This window comes from Neltuma alba, unplaced genomic scaffold, assembly GCF_004799145.2.
Source record: "Neltuma alba isolate B1F8T4 unplaced genomic scaffold, ASM479914v2 tig00004020_pilon, whole genome shotgun sequence".
Lineage (NCBI taxonomy): Eukaryota > Viridiplantae > Streptophyta > Magnoliopsida > Fabales > Fabaceae > Neltuma > Neltuma alba.
The window spans coordinates 5,948-27,970 of record NW_021633528.1 but is presented as its reverse complement, the minus strand read 5'-3'; the positions used below and the strand labels follow the sequence as shown (position 1 = coordinate 27,970).

The 22,023-nt window shown below is 37.8% G+C and overlaps 4 protein-coding genes and 1 pseudogene across 4 annotated transcripts; 4 read left to right on the top strand and 1 right to left on the bottom strand.

Moving 5' to 3' along the window:
* The first annotated feature begins 172 nt into the window (after positions 1-172).
* Positions 173-3,569, top strand: LOC114743435 (transcription factor E2FA-like; annotated as a pseudogene).
* Positions 3,570-6,430: 2,861 nt separating this feature from the next.
* On the top strand, positions 6,431-6,892 carry LOC114743434 (uncharacterized; the record flags this gene model as incomplete). The annotated part of the gene is made up of 1 exon (XM_028931646.1): positions 6,431-6,892. A coding segment is annotated over exon 1 (393 nt), but the record flags the coding sequence as incomplete, so codon positions are not given.
* Positions 6,893-7,652: 760 nt separating this feature from the next.
* Positions 7,653-9,102, bottom strand: LOC114743436 (putative HVA22-like protein g). Its single transcript, XM_028931647.1, has 5 exons — positions 9,051-9,102; positions 8,866-8,964; positions 8,306-8,362; positions 8,151-8,214; positions 7,653-8,067 (listed from the first exon to the last, which is right to left on the bottom strand). The coding sequence occupies exons 1-5, from the start codon at positions 9,080-9,082 to the stop codon at positions 7,678-7,680; spliced, it is 642 nt and encodes a 213-aa protein (XP_028787480.1). The 5' UTR covers positions 9,083-9,102; the 3' UTR covers positions 7,653-7,677.
* A 3,743-nt stretch (positions 9,103-12,845) lies between these two features.
* LOC114743432 (lipid droplet-associated hydrolase-like) lies at positions 12,846-18,358 on the top strand. The gene is made up of 13 exons (XM_028931645.1): positions 12,846-12,906; positions 13,111-13,212; positions 13,318-13,391; positions 13,479-13,550; positions 13,636-13,664; positions 13,755-13,805; positions 14,337-14,387; positions 15,109-15,168; positions 15,258-15,340; positions 15,425-15,572; positions 15,760-15,810; positions 16,903-17,007; positions 17,750-18,358. The coding sequence occupies exons 2-13, from the start codon at positions 13,145-13,147 to the stop codon at positions 17,894-17,896; spliced, it is 939 nt and encodes a 312-aa protein (XP_028787478.1). The 5' UTR covers positions 12,846-12,906; positions 13,111-13,144; the 3' UTR covers positions 17,897-18,358.
* A 2,351-nt stretch (positions 18,359-20,709) lies between these two features.
* Positions 20,710-21,661, top strand: LOC114743431 (transcription repressor OFP6-like). Its single transcript, XM_028931643.1, has 2 exons — positions 20,710-21,460; positions 21,626-21,661. Exon 1 carries the CDS (start codon positions 20,755-20,757, stop codon positions 21,301-21,303), a length of 549 nt encoding a protein of 182 aa, XP_028787476.1. The 5' UTR covers positions 20,710-20,754; the 3' UTR covers positions 21,304-21,460; positions 21,626-21,661.
* Positions 21,662-22,023: the final 362 nt, after the last annotated feature.

Sequence of the window (22,023 nt, the reverse complement as noted above, 5' to 3'; positions counted from 1 at the left end):
ATGGTTAAGCATTGGTGCTTGCACTTTCATATTAGTTTATTTTTGTTATTTGCTATCATTACTACATGTTATCTTGCCTTCATCAGGCCTATATATATTGTTTTTGTTCATATCTTTAGTCGTCTTTGTCCCTCATATTATAAGTTCTAGAATCTGCTGATGATGCCAGTACATGAAGCGGAAGAGCACAGTGAATGACAGCAATGGAGAGTCAGGAATGGAGTAAGAGCCCAGCTACTAATGTAACGATTAGTCCCCTCAAAACACCTGTGTCTGCAAAAGGAGGAAGGACATACAATAAGTCCAAGGTTGCCAAAGAAGGCAAATCTGGTCCTCAGACCCCCATCTCAAATGCTGGTGAGAAAATTATCCCATTGTCTTTCATGTTGAATGCTTGAACTAGGTTCTCTACCATGTTTGACAAATTTTTGGAAACAACTTATGTGCAACTTGTGATGGTGGTGAAAAATTGCTTCTTTCCTGCAGCACTTTATCTATACGAGGCTTGGATATTTGAGTTTAATCGGTGTTTTTTAATTTTGTATTGATATACAGGTTCCCCTTCTCTACTCCTGCTGGCAGCTGTCGCTATGACAGTTCCTTGGGTAATTTTGGAAGCATTTTTTATTACTTCTATGTCTCTTGATTTCTGCCTCATGTAGCTATGAAGGTTACTACTTTCAAGAGAAAAGAATAACAAAATTATGCCATAACTTCATAGGTTTGTTGACTAAAAAGTTCATCAATTTGCTCAAGCATGCAGAGGATGGTGATCTTGACCTAAACAAGCGGCTGAAACTTTGGAGGTGCTTGTCTAAAAACAATGGCTGATATGTCTGCTAAATATTTCCATGTCCATAACATATGGATTTAATTTTTTCTTGTTGCACAGGTGCAAAAGAGGAGATATATGACATAACCAATGTTTTGGAAGGAATTGGCCTCATTGAGAAAAAGCTAAAAAACAGGATACATTGGAAGTAATTCTGTGACGCAATTTGAAATTCTGCTATATGCAGTTTCTCTTGTTTTTAGCTTTACATTTTTTTATCGGTGTTAGGGCACCATTTTCATGTCAATTCTTGTGGAATACCTATTGCAGGGGAATCAAATCTTCTACGTCTGGAGAGGTTGATGGTGATGTATCTATGCTAAAGGTACGTGGCGTGTGTGTTTTGTTGTGAATAATATACTGACGCACAAGGAACCAATTGTTGTCAAATGATCAGTGTTGTCGATATGGCATTGGACATGTCTCTATGTTTCAATCTATCATGTCTAGAGACAACACTCAATAAGTAGTTGTATGATGTTCTAGTGCTATGCTTATCATAATTTATGATACAGAAATATAAAGGAAAATAGAGGCTTAGCACCTTGTAGTGTGGCAGGGCATATCGTTAATTATGCTGTGCCCTGTGGGTCTTCTGATGTGTTGCAGGCAGACGTGGAGACACTGTCTTTGGAGGAGCAAAGATTAGATGATCAAATAAGGTTTTATAGTTGTTTTGAGTTAGAGAAAAAAATTTGCTGTTTCAAAACTGCTGGCTAATACTGTTGCTTTGGATTTTGGTAGGGGAATGCAGGAAAGGCTGAGAAATTTGAGTGAAGATAAAAAACCAGAAGTATTTTCTTCCCGTCAAGATATGAGATTAATTTCTCTTTATGAAGGAAAAAATAAATGTTATCATAATAATTCTTGTGGATTTTTCATTTAGGTGGCTTTTTGTAACTGAAGAAGATATTAAGGGCCTACCCGGCTTGCAGGTGGGTGTGCAATGTACATGATTGTGCCTATCATGACAATTGCTATACTCCTTTTCATGCTGATTATTGCAAGTGCTCACTTTTAACTGGTGGTCTTTATGCATTTCTCTAAGCAGAATGAAACTCTAATAGCAATTAAAGCCCCACATGGAACCACCTTGGAAGTCCCTGATCCTGAGGAAGTAAGTTTTGGGCATTTACTTTGATGGAAGTTTCTTGATGTTTTGAAATTGATGTTTCTGATGCATGATGGAGGTTGTTGCTTCTATATCCATCAGGCCGTTGACTATCCACAGAGGAGATACAGAATAATTCTTAGAAGTACAATGGGTCCCATTGATGTCTACCTTGTCAGGTATCCTTGCCTTGGCCAGCATTTCTTTTTGTCATTCCCCCCCTCCCAGTTTGTCCGGTAATCACGTTACTTGATTTTGTCAGTCTGGTTATAAGTATTTTGTGGTAGTTGTATATTTACTGTATTCATGCCACTACTATTTCATTGTCGAACTTCTGAATTATTTTCTAGTCAATTTGAGGAGAAATTTGAAGAGATGAATGGTGTTGAGCCCCCTGCAAGCCTCCCACTTGCTTCAAGTTCAGGGTCCAATGAACACCTAACGACAGAAATGACTCCTCTTGAACACAATGGAAAGGGTCTTGAATCTCAAACTCAACTGCCATCTCATACATGCTCTGATCTAAATGCTTCACCAGAGTTCGGTGGGGGCATGATGAAAATTGTTCCTTCTGACGTTGATGTAAGTTTATCATGTTCACTTTGTAGTAGCTCTGAAGCAATTGGAAAAGTTGTTATCAATCTGCAAAGGGTCTGCCAAGGCGCAGTTCAAGAACTCAACAATCTCATTACTTTACCTTTATATCTAATGCCACGTGGCGTTTTTGTTTTACGCTTGCAGAATGATGCAGATTACTGGCTACTATCAGATGCTGACGTTAGCATTACAGATATGTGGAGAACAGATTGTATCCGTCATTTCAAATATTTTATTGCCTTCTATTTCCACTTGCCCTTTCTCCAAGTTCTCCCCTTGTACCTTTTTCTCCCCTCTTGTGTTATATTAATTCCTTAACTCCAATTTAACAGCCAGTGTTGATTGGAATGGGGTAGACATGCTTCCCTCTGATTTTGGAATCGCCTCAAGACCACAAACTCCATCATCCGGGTTTGCTGATGGACCATCCACATTAGCTAACAATACTCAGAGGTGAAAGCTGATGCGTCTAAAATCATGCTGTACCAGAAAGCATGGTTGGCCCCTGGCCATTTATTCTTTAAAGGAAATTTCTTCGATAAAGTAATTGGTAGACTTTTTGTATATCGAGGATGATCCCTGGAGCCGTTGAATGTGAAGCTGGGGGTTTATGCTATGCTGTACAGTTAACGTCATTGACCATCTCTTTTGAATAAACTGGTAACAGGTTATGCTTCACGGACAATTTAGCTTGAAGGCAGATTCGTTGATTCCAGGGATGTTACTGAAAATTTTGCTGTTTTGCGAAATACAGCAGACGCCATATTCGTTACCTCATCTCAGCGATTGCCTACTTCGAAGTCTCAGGCGTCATGGATTCCCTTATTTGCAAGGTCTGCAATACAGCGCAGCTAGGTAGACGCTGCGCCGGCTGCAGCCAAGTTGCAAAGGTGTAGTGGATATCATTATCAGGAAAAGATCCTTCATCTTAAATAATTATTCATGCTGGTTGTATACATTTCCGAGTGATAAAATCATGTCACTTGAAATTAGCTGGAAATTTCATTATCCAAATCGTAGTTTTAAGTATATTTAGAAACTGGGCAGTAGCTAATGGGGCTATGACAAGCCCCAGGGGGGCTGTTGCTACTCCGCTGGGATGCTTTCAGAATTGAGGATGATGCGATGTTATTGTGCCTAAAATATAAGGTATTGGAGCTGGGGTGTTCGAATCTAGCCATCTTGAAAAAATTGAGAATGGAGAGGTTAAAATTTAACATGCGAGTTCACAAAACGCCGAGACCTGGAAGCTGCATGATCTCGTTTCAGCGGAAGACGAAAGGCAATCACAATCGTTCAATTTCGGCAACGAATCTGCTACGATACTGCTACGCACTTTCAATTCGTAATTTCCACTTTGACAGTCGGTCATTGCATGTTAATTTTCACTTGAAAGTTTTAACAGTTAGGAATAATGGGAAGCCAGTCGTTTTATGTAGAACTCGAATTTCTAGCAACTTGAGGCTCTTCCTCCTCTGTGAGACAATGCGTCTTGTATTTTCCCCAACGCGAATGTCCGAGATTAAAAGTTGCCGTATGACATTGAAGGACGAGGATATTGAGTGGAATAATAGTATGAGCAGTAGGGTTCTTGTCACTTAAATAAATGGTTAGAAATTTAAATTTCAGCTCTTGTGCATACAACTTCTTAATTGACAGGGATATCTCTTGCCCTTTATTGCGAGTACCTGGCCCTGGGGTAATTAAACTCTGTTGCCAGTGGAGAGTCCTTGTGTCTCGTATAAAAATAATAAAGGTTAGTATAAAACAAATAATATATGGAAAACCTATCTTTAAAGAGATTTTTGCAACAATTAGGAATAGGTCAGATGTAAAGTTTTTCTTGGTTGGGCGCCAAGGTAATCGTGCTGCAGATCATTTGACAGCTGCTTACAAAAGAGAGTTGATACCCAACGGGTGGCTTTTAGCGGCAACACCTCTCTTGGATGAAATTTTATTAAGTGACATGAATAGTTGCAAGAATTTGGCCTCAAGTTCACTTGGTCAGATGTCTAATGTTGCAGATTCTAGTTGTGCTCCTCGTAGTATTAATAGTCCTACTGCTATACAAAAAGATGTCGGCTAGTCTAGTTTGAGCCTTTGTTGTATTTTTGTAGTCTTTGTTTTGCTTGTATTTGCTTCTTTTTTAGTCAGTATGTTTTTTTTGGGGGGGTCTATATGTTTTTTTTTTTGAGTCTGTTATTTTGTTAATAGCCTTAGTGTTTTTTTGAGTATTTGTTCTGTATTTTTTTAGTCTGTTGTTCAGTTTTCTTTAGTAATAAAAATATCTCTTTGGCAAAAAAAAAAAAAACTAATATAAAGCATTGCTTGGGGGCCCCCGGGGGGTTGGGGAACTAGAATGAAGCATTAGATGTTTTTTTCCCCAAAAAATTGAATATGATGGCGTACGTCCATTGTTGCTTTTTAGTGTATCTGGATACAAATCATTTAAAAAAAAAAAAAACAATCTGTAATATATGATTGAGCGTTGTCATGGTCTAAATAGGAGGTACGCTCTCTAAAACAGTCTTTGTATTCACAGACATAAAAATGAGAACTTGAACTGAAGTGGTAACCCTTTTCATAAGTACCAAGGAGTATGTTACTTAAAAGTAATTCTTCTCGTACTTGCTCACCTTCGAAATTTTCATTGCATATTTTGTCTAGTTAGAGCTAGAGATAGAGATAGAGATAGATGTGCTGTTAATAGTGGAATAATGTATCCATCCATACAGTGTATCCAAACATCTTGGGTATCATAATTGCATCATTGTTCTTCCTCCGGAAAGATCATGGATGATTTTTTTGTACTTCTTTCTCTCATCACTTATTCTACTTTCCATCTCTTATCTCGACTACTACCTCATATTAAAATAATTAAAATTTAATATTTTATAAAATTATTAGTAAAATATCAAATAAAATGATTTTGTTGTTTTTTATCTGTTGCTGTTTTGAATTGTTTTAACTAGAATGGATCAAAATTTTTAATTTTTTTTAATATTATTCAGTATTTTGAAAGAAAAGGGAAGTGCAGAGAATACCTCCCCACGGAAACATTGTGTAGCCTTGTGAGCTGTGTCCAGACAAGGAAATTGGCCGCTTCCCCTCGACTCGACCAGTCATTTTCAAAAGCAAAAATAAAGAATGCACATAATTCTAATGACTAATTTGTTAGTTAAAAAAAAAAACTTTAGGGCCACTCAAGTTCAAAAAACTATGTTTTTCTCATAACAATTTAATTGTTCGCCAATTAATTAGATAGGCTTCACGCGTTGTATATCTATAAATAAGATAGGTTAACAAGATGGAAAAGAAAACAAGCAAGGGAGAGAGACCGAGCATGGTCAGGGTTCTTACGGAAGCAACAGCAAACGAGTGAACCACAGTCGACTAAGGCAAGGAATTGGAAATTCAAACTCGGCTGTTTGTTTTGTTCGTGGATTTAAAAATCCCTTTTTTAATAAGGACGATATGACTTTCTTGGTTGCTCTATCCTTTTCCATAAAAATCCTCAACTTGCATGTTATTGATCTCACGAATAATCCAACAGATAGAGATGACTGACGTCGTCACTCACATTGCTTGTTAGTTATTTGACGCTTCATCATACACTAATAAAAGCAAAATATTATTTGAAACCAGGCCAATTATTACCAATCACTGGGAAGTGTCGCTTCTCATCTCTTCCATCAGTGCTCAGATGATCAAAATACTTGCAATAAATTTTACTGGTATATGTTTTCCTAAACAATATGACGAGGTGGGCGGGTGTGATACACATGCCATAAATCGCGAAAGTCGTACGAGATAACGAAAGGACGGGAGCGAAGATTAGAGGGGAGGACAAGCCAATAATTGCCAAAGCCGAAGACGTTGGAGGCTTGGAGCCAATCTGCCACTGTCTCCTTCCTCTCGTCTTCACCTTGATTCCTCCACTTTTTTGTTGGCCCCATTCCATGGACGACTGCCTTCCATCTCCGAAGACACCGTCAACTCTCCGCCGCTGGCACTCCATACCCACTTCCGTCGTGGTGCCCCCCCGAGCCGACTCCTATGCCGCCGCCACGCACACGCCGCGGCCATCAGTTCTCGACTTGGACTTTGGCTCCATCAAGTCTCCCTCTTCCTACACGTCCCTTAGAGATGTACTTCCTTCATCCGCCGCAGCCGTCAATTCCCCCACCGCCTCCTCCGCCGCCACCAACTCCTCCTATCACATATCCATTCGCAATCGCCTCGTTAAGCAGGCCGCTTGGGCTTACCTCCAGCCCCTGTCTGCTTCCCCACAAAGCTCATCCGGCCCAAATATACTCCGCCGCCTCTCCTTGAGATTCTCCTCCTGCTTCCGCTCGTCCGTCAACGGCTACTTCCGGGCGCTACCCGAATTTTTTATCGGATACTCCGGGCATTCCGGCGCCGTGTAAGCCTATAACGTTTTCGTCTAATGGCGGGACGCATATATCCTTGCCTTTTTTTTTTTCCTGCGGTTGAAGAATGGAATCTGTTTCTTATTTTCCTATTTTATAGTTTTATACTTGCCTCCTGATTTTGATGGTCTCAAAATTACAAACGAATCAAAGAATACTCGAATTAATCATGAAAAAGAAAGGATGAAAAAAAGGACGAGCCAAGCAATGGAATTCATATTACAATTTACAAGCCAAAAAAAATAAAAATAAAAGTTATTTATTTAGCTTTTCGGATGAGGAGGGCAGGAGAGAGAAGATTAATCTGCTCCATAGCTCCTATTGGGACTGACATTAACTGTACAACTCTTACAGTTCTCGACGCTGTGGACTATGTGGCGATCGCGGGCTTCCTGTGTTTAAGCGCCTGAGCCTTGCGCGAGCTTGGTTGAGTGCATACTTGGAATAGCCTTCTTCTCCCTCCTTTAGTATGATCATCCTCCTGCACTTGCTGATGAAGCCTCACACTTCTGAACTTTGGTGTCTCCACCCGCTTCAGACTCGGCGATGGCGGAGGACTTGGGGGCGACTTCTTGATCTTGCCCGCTACACTATTGTCCTCCATGGCAGATTTCTTTGAAGAATTCATTTCCTGTGGGGCACTTCCTTCCTGCATGTAGCTCTTCTGCAATAAATTCTCCTCAGTAACATGCTATCATTGCTGTAATCTATTTTTTTCCTTGCATCAACACACATAGATAACAAAGTAGATGATGCAGAAAGTTTTGTCGTGTGCTTGTTGTACTTATAATTGGTGCTATTTGCTCAAGTTGGTTGATTGGAAACAATGGGGTAGTCAAATTAATAAGAAAATGAAAGGAAGTGAAAAATTGAGACAAGACCTGGGGAGGGGGAGTAGCTTTCAATCTAATAGACTGAGTGGCCAAGTACTCGAGACCCTGGAAAAATGCTGAGTGCCCCATTTTTGCACTGATTTGCCAGTAATGAGCGACCAAATCCCGTCCGCTAGCTTTCAGCTCCATCAATTGCTTGTCAATCTCGTTTTCATGTCTTGCGACAACAGGACGCAGCACTGTTTGATAAACAAACCCTGTCCCCTGCAGTTAAGTTAACAATACTTGTATTAGCTATCTCCCCATTTCTGAATGAAAAGAAACCCATGAGTGTATCAAGCTCTTACTTTAGTTTTGGGGTACCACAGGTAGACAAAGAACGCCACTTTCATCTCTCCATACAATGGTAACCTTTATGAAGTTGGATGTTCATTAACGGCACATAGCCAAATTTAAAAATCCAATAGCTGGGGGGAAAAGAATGCAAAAATGCAATACATACCATCCAACAAATATATCTGTAAACCTTTCCAGAACTGTGACGATAGCCACAATGATCCTGCATATCAATTATGCATAGGTTATAATTTTACTCATAGGACCAAGAACAAAAGCAGGATGTATCGTCCTCGATGTTCTTGAGAAACTGTCATCTTTGTTATTCCTAACTCCATTTGGAAGAAAATGGCGCATTTGGCTTTTGAAGGTGGGTGGTTTCAGATACCCGCACTGTAAAATCAGTAGTTTTGTAAGATGCCTAATACAGCATCATAATCACGTGCACATGATTCGGTCCTCTCTTTACTCTGCTTTTCAAGTTAATGACCTCCATTTGAATGTTGCAGGAAAAAGATCCTTTTCTTGATAGGCGGAGTTCAATCTCTCCGATTTTTTTTAGTCAAATTATATCCCCACGTCTTGAACATGATGAACATCATCAAATTTGAATGACATAAACTTGGTAGCAATCATACAGCCAATCGGGAAGGGAATAGGCTAATAGAAGGGAAGTTCATTTACTGAAATTGAACTCAAAAGAAGGCGAAGGTGGATTTCTCTTACCAGTATTGGCACCAGAAGCGGAGTTCCTCAATCTGGACCCTGTTCTTTTCTACAGTCTTATAGCACTCAAATCCAGGGTATGCATACCCCAGAAGCAGACTGGAACCAAATAATTATAACATATAAAAATCACATAATGACTCAAACATCAGAAGCAGAATCGTCGAGGGAAAAAATATACTTACATAAGAATCCGAGTTAAAAAATCACCCAACATTTTCAATCCCTATCACGTCACGGACCGGGGGAACTCTGAAAACGAAGCAAACCCATCAAAGGTCATAACGATCAAAGTACAAAGCTTCTGCAGAATAACCAATTACTGCAAAAGACAGAATCTTGGGAAGGATTTGATCAGCATTACCTGTTCTTCAAAGAGAATTCCAAGATAAATCCTCAACAGACTTATGAGTCCCTTGGTTGAATTATTAAGAGGCACCCAAAACCGTCGATATGGAATGGGGTGCCCCCAGTGATAAAGGTATTGATAAGATGAGATTTAAAACAAAGAATATAGATGGGTTTTCTTCCCTGGGAAGAATAAACTCAGATTCTATTTGAAACAAGAATGAGACAACAGAAGAAGCCTGAGATCAGAGGTAACTGAATGTTGGAATATATATAGGGGTGCAGTTATATCACGACATAAGCTGATTAATGTTTTTTCAAAAATTAAAAAATAGAAAATCTAAGGAGAGACCAAGAGAAAGAGGAGGAGCGGGATTTCTTCCCACAGACGCTTCTCTTTCATTTGGGACGCAACTCTCTTGGGAGTGACTCATTTTGGGGACTTGTTCAAAAACAAACGGTTTTGCGGTTTCTCAGTTAGGCTTTAATAAGCCATTTCCCATCATTTTGCAGCGTTTATAGTTGATCACTATTATTTGACTAATCATTTCCCTCTTAATCGGCAGCGAACATTAGAGGATATAAATGAAAATAGAAATGTACCAGAAGAGGAAATGCCCATTCCTAGGCCGTTCCTCGTGACAGTCGAACAAGCGATTTTGTCCCTCGTCACTCTCTTGTCACGATTAATTAGGCCCTTAAGATCGTGCCCCATAGTTGTTTTCATTAATACATCAACAAGTTTAAAGAGAAAGAATATAGGGCATCTAAAATTTTGATATGATATAGAATCGAATAAGTAAATTGTCAATAATGAAGAGCTATTTTCTCTCGAGTATACGTAGTATGGTTAATAAAGGATTTGGTGAGTGATTTCTGGAACAATGGAAACATCTCATCAAGCAGCTCATATTTATTACTCCCTCCGTTCCTTATTATAAGAGACATTTAATGCTTATAGTATGTTCCTAAATATAAGAGACACTTAAAAGTTGTCTTTATTTTTTGTGTTAATTTTCTATTTTACCCATATTTATTGTCTCCAACTCACACTCTCTCTCCTTCCCACTTCTCTTTCTTTTAAGAATTTACTATTGTTCTCTCTCATGCTCTCTCTCCTTATTAATGAGGGCATTTTTGAAAAAAAAATTATACTTTTTGCACATTAATTGTTCTTAACTAATTTTAACTGTTTTTTTTATCAACGCAATTCAGTTATTCGTCTCTTATAATAAGAAACGGAGGGAGTATAAGATAGCAATTTCAATGATGTAAGTTGTTAGGATCTTGTGATTACCACTCTATATATTAAAGTGTAGTGTAATGTTTGTCTTAAAGAGACTGGGATAGTTGAGGTTCTCGTTTTGCTTTGCAATTACCACACTGTATAGGCTACGAATTTTATTATCAACTTGGGTGACTTGTTACATTTACATTATCTTAGTATGTAATTGAATGATGGCATTCCTTTAATTCAAAATAACTTTTATACTCCTCCGGTCATTAATATAAAACCCATTTAACTAATTTGATCAGATTAAAGAAGTTAGGTAAGTTAGTTAATTATAAGAAAATTGACACATTTTTCCTAAAACACCATAATAATCTTTCTTAATACCCTCTCTCTCTCTTTTACTTAATTATGGTTGAGGGAGTATCTATAGGGGTAACTTAGAGAAAATTGATAAATATGAGAAATTGGTCTTATATTTAGGATCAAAATCAACTCAAAAATTGGGCCCTATATTAAGGACCAGAGGAGTATTTGACATTGGCATGCATTGATTGCACGTTGATCATTCTAAGACGGCTATAAAAAAGATGCACGTGATTTTCTTTTTCTTCTTTCGCCTTAGGCCCTTTCAGTTCCAATCACAGCCGGAGGTGATGTCATGCTCAGTCTTTCATTTAATATTAAGGATTAATAATTAATAAATTTTATTAAAAGTTGCTATTATGTCAACTTATTTGAATTTATATACTCCTCCGATCTTTATTATAAGACTCAATTTGACTTTTTATTTGGTCCTAATTATAAGACCCAATCCATTTTCTCTCTTATATTTATATATTTTTTTCCAAGATAATCCTTCTAATAATGATAGTTTTAGCCAATATACTTAATTAGCAAGGATATTTTAGGAATAACAACACTTATTTATTATAAATAACCAACTTAACTTACTTCCTTAATCTCCTCAAATAAGTCAATTGGGTCTTATAATTAGAACCGGACGAGTATCATTTTAGCGCTGTATAACGACCAGAGTAAGTATAAATTGTTCATCCTGAAAAATACATCTGCTCTGACCTTTTTTCTGTGGCCTCCTTGACTAAAACCAACGCATCGATATTTACATTTGATGGTGAAACGTAATGGACCCAACAGAAGGAGGTGTCATCCAAACCCTATGCGTTTTGATAATCAAGGAACAGTTCACTTTTTAATGCCAAGACATTAAGTAAATATACATCCTCTACTTCGAAGATGATCTTTCTTTTCACTGATGTTATCCTTCTGCTCCCTCATGTAAGCCTCGCACATTTGAGATCACATCAAGGCATAATAAGATAGAGTCGAGAATAGCAGTCGCAAGCTTGTTCTCACTATGCTCTGTTTTCAAACTAATGAAACAGAGCTGTGTTTGATGCGCCAGAGGCTAACTATTACCCAGATCATCTACGTTATACAGCCTTGCACATGATCTTGACGACATCCACGTAATGTCTCGTGGTTGTTTTTAAACTAGGACAACAATTAATCATGGAAATTGCATCATCATAGTGAGCTAGACGGGCATGGACGTGCAGATCATAAGGACGTGTACGAAACAGAGTGTATGTACAATTACTTGCGTGATCCGAGATTCAGGTCGCCGACAACGACAAGCACAAGGAGTGAATTGTAATTACGAAACATTGAGAGCGCAGGGTCCGGGGTAAAGACACAGATAAACAGTACGGACCAATAAATTAATTTCCCCAAATGCAATTTTTCCACCAGAAATTCAAAATTTTAGGGGTAGGTCTCACGTTGTGCGGTAGGTAGAAACAATGCAACCTACTCGCTTCTACTTCGCTATGGCCTCTCGAGGCCGGAAATTGTTAATCATTTATGATAACCTAATCTCAAAGCGGGGTAAATCTTTTAACTGTTGTTATTACTATTATCATCAAAATTAAAATCAAAATATTAATAACTATACTAACACCCAAATCCATACATGATCCCCGCGCCAAATTGCTTTTGCTGATCCATGAGTTGTTAACTTATATATGAATCGATTACTTTGATACAGGCACGTGTGAGAAATAATCGGCTTATCCCCTTTATTAATTTTTCATTTCGTGGTGGTTAAATAAGAGAGAATAAGTCAATTTATAAATAAATTATCCCTCAAAGTCAAAACGTTCTCCATTCCCACGATCTTCTTTCACACCGTACTATTTAAGGGGGTTCTGGCAGCCCAATTTACTATCATATGCTTCACTTTTTTTTGAGTAAGATGGCATCGCTACGGCCAGACTAATCCAGAGTGCCTCGTGCAGGTATCGAGCCCATAACGTGATAGGAAGGCGCCTTGTGTTCCCGTTTGCGACCAGTTGGACCCGACCTTTGCAGGCCTATCATATGCTTCACTTTCTTGCTTCATCCACTGTCCGAATCATCCCTCAACTGCTTCGCAGTTCTTGGTACTCTCAATTCTCTGTATTCTATGACCTTCCCTGACACTTCCAATGTCTATTAAACTGGTTACAACTTCAATTCAGTCATATCTACATTGCCGATTCTTTTACAGGACATCTGAATTCCATTTATCGAAATATCGACGATTTAATTTTGGCTTTTTCAGCTGTCCGATTTTGTAAATTTACCAAGTAACTTTTCCTTTTCAGGACCATTATTACCGCCAACTGCGCAGCTACCAATATGGTTACTGAAAGTCTACTTTCTAAAACTAAGAAGCGTGCCAATTTTCGATTGTGCAATGTATCGAGGTATTTTGTGATATCTATTTAATTAAATGATGATTGTTTTCTTTCTGGGTTAAGAATATGGCAGTTATTTTTAACTCTTGACTTTCGCACCATGTTTTTATTTAGTTACACCACTGAATTATTGGAGATTCGGGCCGAGGATCCAAGTTTTCATGTTCTATTTATACCTGGAAACCCAGGTGTGCTATCGAGCATAGACTGTTTGTTAATATGCTTATGTTTTACCATTGCTCAACGATGACATTTGGGTTTTCCATTTACCGCAGGTATTATCACATTTTATGTGGACTTCATTGAATTTCTATATGAACAGCTTGGAGGAAATGCATCTATCACAGGCAAGTAAACTCAATTTTTCTATCTCGTTACTTGACATGAAACCGCGACTGATATGCTTTTGGTCAAATTTTCACGACGCATCAGCTATCGGCCACATCTCTCACACAATGAAGGTATATTAAATACGTTTACATGAAGGATGCAGTACTTTTATTTGTTTCAATATGGTTGCATGCGTGTCTAACGCAGAGCTTTGTTGCTAGGATTGGGAACGTGGACGGTTATTCTCATTAGAAGAACAGATTAATCACAAGGTAAATTCTATGCTACGATGCTCTTGGCAGGATGTCAGCTGGTATGAGTTTGATAGCTTGACATATATATATACACATATATATTCGTTCATTTTCAAGTTGGTAACACTTGGGATACTGTATCAGAGGTTAGTTTTTAGATTATAATTTAACAAATCAGAATATGTTGAAAGTTTCAAGCTCTTGAATTTCCCCTAAACATCTCTAACTACAATCTGGAAATAGTTAGGATATTGTGCCCATGTGCTTCTACATCATCCTATTGTGCCAAAGGCCCAAACCTTATCCTGGAGACAATAATATTTATTCTAGCATGTTAGATGCGATGCCACACTTATTTTCTGAATTAGCATGTCATGTTTTCCAAATGTTCGGCTCATATTGTTATCTTTGTTTTTAGTTTGAACTCTTCATCCATCCCTTTGATTTATAATCTTTCATATTTGCATCCTTGCTCCAGCATCTCTTCAATTCTCATTTACTGTGTGCTGACCTAGTTATTGTATTCTTCCCTTTTCTTTTGCTCTGTAGGTTGCTTTCATCAGAGAGGAATTGCAAAATGCTGGCATTCCTATTCTACTGGTGGGTACTTTTGTATCTACTTCCATTTTGCAGCCAGAGCTGTTTTAACTTTTTTAACATCTTGTTTGATATGTTCGTATTACGAATGAATAATCATTGTAGGAGTTGCATGGACAAAAACACCATATTTTCGCATGCTAGCTAAAATCTCCCTTTTTCTGGAAAATGCTAATCGTTAACTGTAGTGGATGCAAATCTTTGGTTTGTGGCTTACTTTTGGAGTAACAAGTGTCAAAGTGTAATAAGAAACTAAAGTTTCAGACATGTACGAGGAAATAATTTGTTGGGTCTGAACAAAGCAAATCTACAAGATTATATGTAACAATATTTTCAAGGCAGAGTTGTCCTGTCAAATCTATCCCAAGATGGCTCTTGCCCCAATCATGAATGAATTTCCTTAAGTCCAGTACTTGTGTGCATTTATCTGGCTAACCTTTGCTTATTTACTTGAAAAAGACAAAAACTGGATGTTGGTAAACGAGGCAACCATACCTGGTTCTTGGCCAAAATTATCACCAGCTAGTTGTTACTTTCATGTTCAAGATTTAAACGTATGTGGCTATTGTCATGGGAAACTGCATAAGCATCCTGCAAAGGAAATTAATGAAATGCTTTTTGCAAATTCATGTTAACCAAAAGCATTTGTGCTGAATGGACAAAAGTTTTATTTAAATGAATGAATCAAACATTTTGATAGCTAATGTAGCAATTTCTTCACCAGGTTGGACACTCTGTTGGTTCATACATTTCCATCGAGGTTTTTAAGAGGTCTCCAGAAAAGGTGGTTGGAACTTTATGCATATTTAGCTTAGGTTGTGCTACCTTGCCTTCACTTAAATGATCTGCTCTCCTTTCTTCTGGGTTCTGTAGGTCAAATATTGCATTGTGCTTTATCCATTTTTGACATTAAACCATCAGTCAAGAAAGCAAACTAATATTTTTAAGTGCGCAAGGTGAGTTCTTGCCCTATGGCCAAATCGCTTTGACTTTGTCTACTTTACTTTGCAAATCTAAGAGCGAAATCTTTGGAGTTTCAGATCCCCATTCATATCTACTGCTTTTAGTTACACGATAGCATTATTAGGATTGCTGCCTACATGGGCCTTTGAGTTTTTAGTCAGAAAATCTCTTGGGGCATCCTGGTCCGCCAACGCAGTCGAGGCTGCATGCTCTCACTTGTCAAAGGTTGGTTTTTGCTGTTGAAAAAAATAGCAAGGTTGCATTCTAAACCTATAAACAAATTTGCTAATTGGAAGTCAACTTTAACATGACAGATATCTACCTTTCCATTGTCGCCAATTTGTGGTTTGTTTTACGTTGGGGTCATGGCTGCACCTTTATACTGACTCTTTTAACTTGAAACAACTTTCAGTATCATACTATGCGGAATATCCTCTTTATGGCGGAGACTGAAATTGAAAAGGTAAAACGCTTGTTCTTTGCAAGATTTGCGGTTTCAAATTCAATAGTTATGACATAGACCTATTTCTCTTCAATTTTTATCATGTAAATCTTTCATTTCATTTTGACCAATTGTGAGATTGCTGATATTTAGTTAATATGTGAGTGTTAGTTTTATGTAACATGTCATGAGCTGACTATGCTTGATATACAATCACAAACAAAAACAATGGGAACTTGATAGAACACTACTAGTTTCGCTGAAATAAACAAGTTAGTCTCCTCCAATGAGTAGCAAGAGACAATCACAGAAAGGTGAAGAAAAATAAGAACCATGGAGGTGGTGATGACCTTCGCCTCCCCAACAGCCTGGTTCTTGAGAGATCAGGTTCTCTCCTGCTCTCATGACAGCTATTCCATACCCTCCCACAAAATACCACCTACTAATGTGTACAAACTGATGCTGCCAGTCAGGGTTGTTATCCCTGACTCAGACCATTTTGCTTCTCACACCCCAACATATTGCTTTTTGTGTGTTGGTTGGATCTCTCTTCTTCCTCCCATAAGTCTTGTGGGCTCCAGCTCCTTTGTGACCCACTTTGCCTTTCCTTTGATAAACTTTTCCCCACAACCTATTGAGCCTATCAGAACTGCTAGCACCACTTTGATATGGTGACACTGACATGACGTTCTTGCATTCAGATGCATATGGCAAGTACAGTAAGTTGATATGATGCCCAGGATTTCTTGATATAGAGATAGAGACATATAAGAGAAGATAACACTGGTAATTAACCAAGGAAATGAAGAAAAAATGGCTGTGACCTCAAGGCTCCTGGAAGGAATGTATATGGCTGTTTGGCCATTCAATCATCTCCATTTATTTATTCATTTTCAGGTTCAGTTAATCAGTTCATTGCCTATAGCACATCTTATATTACTAGAAGTTCTTCCAAAGTGTTTTTGCATGCAATTTTTTATCACTGAAAATTGCTTTCCCTATTTTTGTTTGAAAGTTGCTTGCACAACTAATTAAATGCTTTCTGTGTAGCCAACTCTGTGCTAAACTACATTGACTTGACCATCATGTGCTTACCAGAGCATTCTGTGTTAGCTTTCAGAGACACCCGACTGGGCCTTCATAAGAGAAAGAAAGACTCAACTTGCATTTTTATATGGTGTTGATGATCACTGGGGTCCACTTGAAGTTCATGAAGAGGTAAATGATGCGACTATTGCAGTTTCCATTATCTTTGGTGAGATGTAGTTATCATTTTATCATCTAGGACCACCAAAATAATAATAATAATAAGAAGAAGAAGAAGGAGAAGGAGAAGGAGAACCTTGCATCCTCTTTGCATTGTGTGGGTTGGTTAATTATGTACTCGAATTTATATGGTAGCATTGGCGTCCTTTTATGGTTTCGAAATGTTGCGCCCATCTCCCCATATTGAGGTTAGTTTGCAGATTGCAGGAGTGAAATCGCAGCCAACGGCTGAACAGTCCTGTAATTTTGCTTTTTTGAAGAGGGGCTTTCTGCTGAGAGTAAAATGATGACTCCTTTGTAAGCCTCTAGTTGACAGTAGATTCACTAGGAGGGACTAACATTGTTCTAACAAGCTATAAAACTCGTGGGAGTTACACGTGTCGAGATTTGTGATGATAAATTGTTAGAGCTGTCTTTTGGGATGATTCTTAGAACCAGTCCTTGAACGGAGTATGTCTTTCTGTTTTATAGTAAATGAAATGATATAGAACAAGTGCTTAAAGCATGTTGCTAAAACTAAACGATGGGAAAATTTATGTTTTTCATGCTTTCTACAATAAAAGTGATCCTTGATTGCCTCTATGCTTGTCATATGGTTATGGTGTTTCTGATACTTGCATCACCCGATCAACTCCCACAGTAACTTCTCTCTGTTTTTAGGCCAACTTCATAATTTCCTTTTTTCTTGTCACAGCTTTCCAGACAGGTTCCAGATGTTACCTTAACAATCGAAAGAGAAAATCACACCCATAGTTTCTGTTGCACAGAGGAGGGCTCATTATGGGTGGCTCAGCACGTGGCTAGCTTACTCAAGGATCAGATGACATGCAAAAGCACATAAGGTCCGACTTTCTTTTCTGCTTCCTTCTTCTACTACCCGAGTTTTCTCAATTATTTAGCATATTGGGCTTGCCTATTACGTAGATTCTATTATATTATTTCTTTATTTACTTTTGACGTTCCTCCATTACATATGAGAATTTGAAATTAAATCTTATTAGAGAGGATGCCAGAAGTGACAGGTGACATGGTCAACATTGGGAAGGGGGAATGCGTGAGGATCAGAAAATCACGTGTGTTTGCATGAAAACTTTAGCTTTCATCTAATTGGGCCTGTTGTCCCGTGACTATTTTCTTAAATTGTTTTCAAGGGATGTATCTCTTGCGAACATCAGCATGCACATTGCCAAAGTGTAGTGTATGGCTATTACCTGCTGTACATTACTGTATATCCTTCATGTTATTAATACTATTGATTCCATTGCTTCGGTTGCATGGCTGTAACAGTGATGTTCGATGACTATTTCTACTTGCTTCAGCCCATTTATTCCATGGATGAATTCCCACGGTTAACTTGGAATCATCCCTCTGTTTTTGCAGTTTGAAACAAGGTTCAAAACATGGCATAAGTTGCTGCCGGGAAAAAAAAAAAAAAAAACCATGGCACAAATTAGGCAATAGGCGTAAGATTGCCTCTGTTTAGATTCCCAAGTGCACGAGGTTGCTTCCAAATCTGGCATTCAAAAGGGTATTGATGGGCTTAAGGCCGGAGATGTTCACGTAACTGAAATGATTTTCAGAGGATTGTAGCGTGGGTAAAAACCATTATATTCTTCCTCTTCCTCCGATCTTAAATATAAAACTCATTTTATAGTCTAAATTATATTATAAAACAGGTGTTATATTTTTTTTTTGGACTCAAAACAGGTGTTATATTTAAGATAAGATGAATAGATTATGATATTTGTATTTAAATTTGTATTTTGACGTTGAAGCAAAAAACAAATTATATTCAGCCTTTGTCAATCTGCAATTCCGGTCTCGTGTGATTCCAGCAGCATTTTTACTTGTACTTGGATAAGAGCGTACTATTTTGAATAATAAAAAATTTAATAAAATATTTTAATCTAAACATTAATTATGTTATCACATAATGAGTGATAACGAGGACATGATTAATATATCAATAACATTTGCAGTAAATCATACTAGTATTTATATATAAATTATAAATTATGAATAATGTAATTATTTGGAAATTTTTATGTGACATAAAAAACATAGGGGAATAGTATATTATAAGAACTAAACGAGGTTATTATGTATTGCATTAGATTTAGTGAATAAATAGCCAGTATACTTAAAAAGGTTAAGGTACATCCAGCACCCTGAAATATTTGATTGGGTGCATCTAGTATCTTAAAGTATTTTGTGATGCATTTAGCATTCTGTAATATTTTTTTAAGTGCATCTAGTACTGTGAAATATTTTTTGGTGCATCTAGTACCTCAAAATAATTTTTTTATATGCGTCTAGTGCCCGACAATATTTTTTTGGTGCATCCAACTTCAAGACTAAAAAAATTTTTTTAAGATATTAGATGTACATAAAAAATATTTCATAATGTTGGATATATTACAAAGTATTTCAAAGTGCTGGATCCACCTGAGACAATATTTGGTGGTGTTATTAGATGTACCTTAACCCTATGGAAAAATAATTGGCGAGATTCCAGTATTAATTCATGCCTGTTTTTTCTGGGGTATGTAGGAAATAAGTCAAACGAAGTCAATTTCGGTTGAATAAACTTGGGCTTTTCGTATAAAAGGCCTGAGTATAAGCTTAAACCTGACTTTTTAACTAAGCAGGTCAGACTTTTGCTCAAAAAAAAAAAACTAAGCAGGTCAGACTCAAATTAAATCATGCCGAAACGTAGATCTTTAATAGGGATTTGTTATTAATTTTTTTTTAAATTATTTAAATCATATTTTTGCCTATATATAAATATGATATACAGTTATAGATCCAAACATACGTGACTCGATATATATTTATATAAGGGAGGAGTATAGCAATAAATAATTAATATAAAAAATGAAGTTTTTAAATAATTAATAAAATCAATATCTTCGTACCGGAGACAATCTTGTTCGAGATACAAACACAAAATGTGGGCATTTTTTTCAGCAAAAATTTTAATAAAATTAATTTGAATTAAAGTTGTTTATATATAATTCATCTATAAATATACCACTTAATATTATTTGCATATGCGAACATATATATCTTTATGTGCATAAATAATTTATAAAAGTAAGTTTGATAGGTCAATAGACAAGGCTTCAAGTAAACAAGTCCGACCCATTTTCGTAAACAGACCTGATTAAATGCTTAAGGCGGGCCTTTTTGTTAAATGGTAAGTCAGACTCGAGATGTCTGAATAGACCAACCAGCTTATTTATTTGTTCTTTTTTTTTTTTTGTGTTTTTGCCAGCCCTGCCGACTTATTTATGCGTGTTCAATACTCCAACCCTCAATATTAACTAGGGCTCTCAAAGTAAATTCATGGTTACTTTGTGAATCCTGATTTTCATGGATGCTGGAGCTCTAATAAATTAAACATGTGATGGGATTAATATCCAGCCTCTTTGATAGCTCATCATCTCACAAATCTGCGGTCCAGGTCACTCGGCCTTCATTAAAGCTAAACAGATTGGTTAGGACAGCAAAGGGACCCTCTTTTGCTCACATGCAAATAAATTGAGAGCCTTCCCTCCCTTTTTACCCTGACACACACTCTCCCCCCCTCGCTCTTCCCGAGCTATAGAATTCCCTTTAACTCATCCAATCTTCTTCCCTTACCCTTGGCTCCTTTTTCCCGCACGCTGTGTTTCTTGCTTTCAGGAACAAAACAGAGCAATGTCTCACCCCAGAAAGAAGCTTCATTTGAGCTCTGTCTCCGTCAAACTAGGCTGCAGCAGCTGCAGGAGACCAAAGCTCTCTCATATATTCCACCCAAAGCCTAAACCCAAGAACCCCTCTTACCATAAACACAAACTTTACAATCTTTCTTCTTCAAGCCACTACGACTCCGCCACCACCACTACCACCACCACAACTTTCTCTCCCTATGTCGACTCCTCGCAGTTTTCTGACTCTGATTACTACGGGAATGCGTCGAGGACAGTCGGAGCTTTCGGCAGGGTAGGCGGCGAAGGCGTGGCGGTCGAGAAAGATTCCGACGACCCTTATCTGGATTTTAGGCACTCCATGCTTCAAATGATACTGGAGAATGAGATATACTCCAAGGACGATCTTCGGGAGCTTCTCAATTGTTTTCTTCAGCTCAATTCTCCCTACCACCATGGAGCTATAGTCAGAGCTTTCACTGAGATCTGGAATGGGGTCTTCTCTGTGAAGACCAGTTCACCCAGATTTCACTTCAGTCGCAAGTCACGTGACTTCTGAGTTCTCCACGTGGTTGACAAGACGGATAAGCATTACAAGGCTTCGTTGCTTTGTGCTCGGACAAACTTATTTCTGCTATGCTAACGTTGCATTGTACACATGTCGTGAACTAATGATCACCCAAATGTAAAGTGTCTCTGTTAGTTTTCACCTTTTTGTTTTTGCGAGAAGATAAGGCTCTGTTTGGGTGCTCCAAGACTATGACCATGGTTTCAGAAGCACTTTTCCGCAAAATGAGGTAACCTCCTCCACATATTTACTTCGTAATCCGTAAAAGCACTTCTGAAACCATGATTTGGTTTTTATCCAAACACTCTCTAAGTAGAACTTTACCACAAATGAATGGTTAGTTGTTCATGAAAAGTATTGCCACGTTAAGTTCCATTAACCTTGCGCCAGTTTGTGTGATTGTGTCGTCCTCAGAATGCACCTTCAGGGGACCCGAATCCATGAGTCTCGTAACTTTTGGTCAAAAATGCTTGCTAGGTTTTGCGTGCTGAGCCCGTGGTGAGAAAAGAGTATGCATTGGGATTTGAATTATAATAATTAGAGTGATCTGAGTGAGGAGTAACCGTTGGTTTAATGCTTTTGAATGAGATTAATATAATAAAAAATCGATAGTGACTTGGTACTTTTTCCAATACTGGGTTTTATAGCTTTCTTGCCAGCTGGTATCTGCTTGTTATTGAAGCATATGAAGTTATTCCCTTTACTATTTTC

Excerpts from the sequence above, each read along its gene's own strand:
- LOC114743436 (XM_028931647.1), bottom strand. The coding sequence starts at position 9,082 with ATGTTGGGTGATTTTTTAACTCGGATTCTTAT. Across the intron at positions 8,215-8,305 it reads ACAGATATATTTGTTGGATG|GTTACCATTGTATGGAGAGA; the intron begins GTATGTATTGCA and ends AACTTCATAAAG. Across the intron at positions 8,068-8,150 it reads TGTGGTACCCCAAAACTAAA|GGGACAGGGTTTGTTTATCA; the intron begins GTAAGAGCTTGA and ends ACTTAACTGCAG.
- LOC114743432 (XM_028931645.1), top strand. The coding sequence starts at position 13,145 with ATGGTTACTGAAAGTCTACTTTCTAAAACTAAGAAGCGTGCCAATTTT. Across the intron at positions 13,392-13,478 it reads ATTTATACCTGGAAACCCAG|GTATTATCACATTTTATGTG; the intron begins GTGTGCTATCGA and ends CATTTACCGCAG. Across the intron at positions 13,551-13,635 it reads AGGAAATGCATCTATCACAG|CTATCGGCCACATCTCTCAC; the intron begins GCAAGTAAACTC and ends ACGACGCATCAG.
- LOC114743431 (XM_028931643.1), top strand. The coding sequence starts at position 20,755 with ATGTCTCACCCCAGAAAGAAGCTTCATTTGAGCTCTGTCTCCGTCAAA.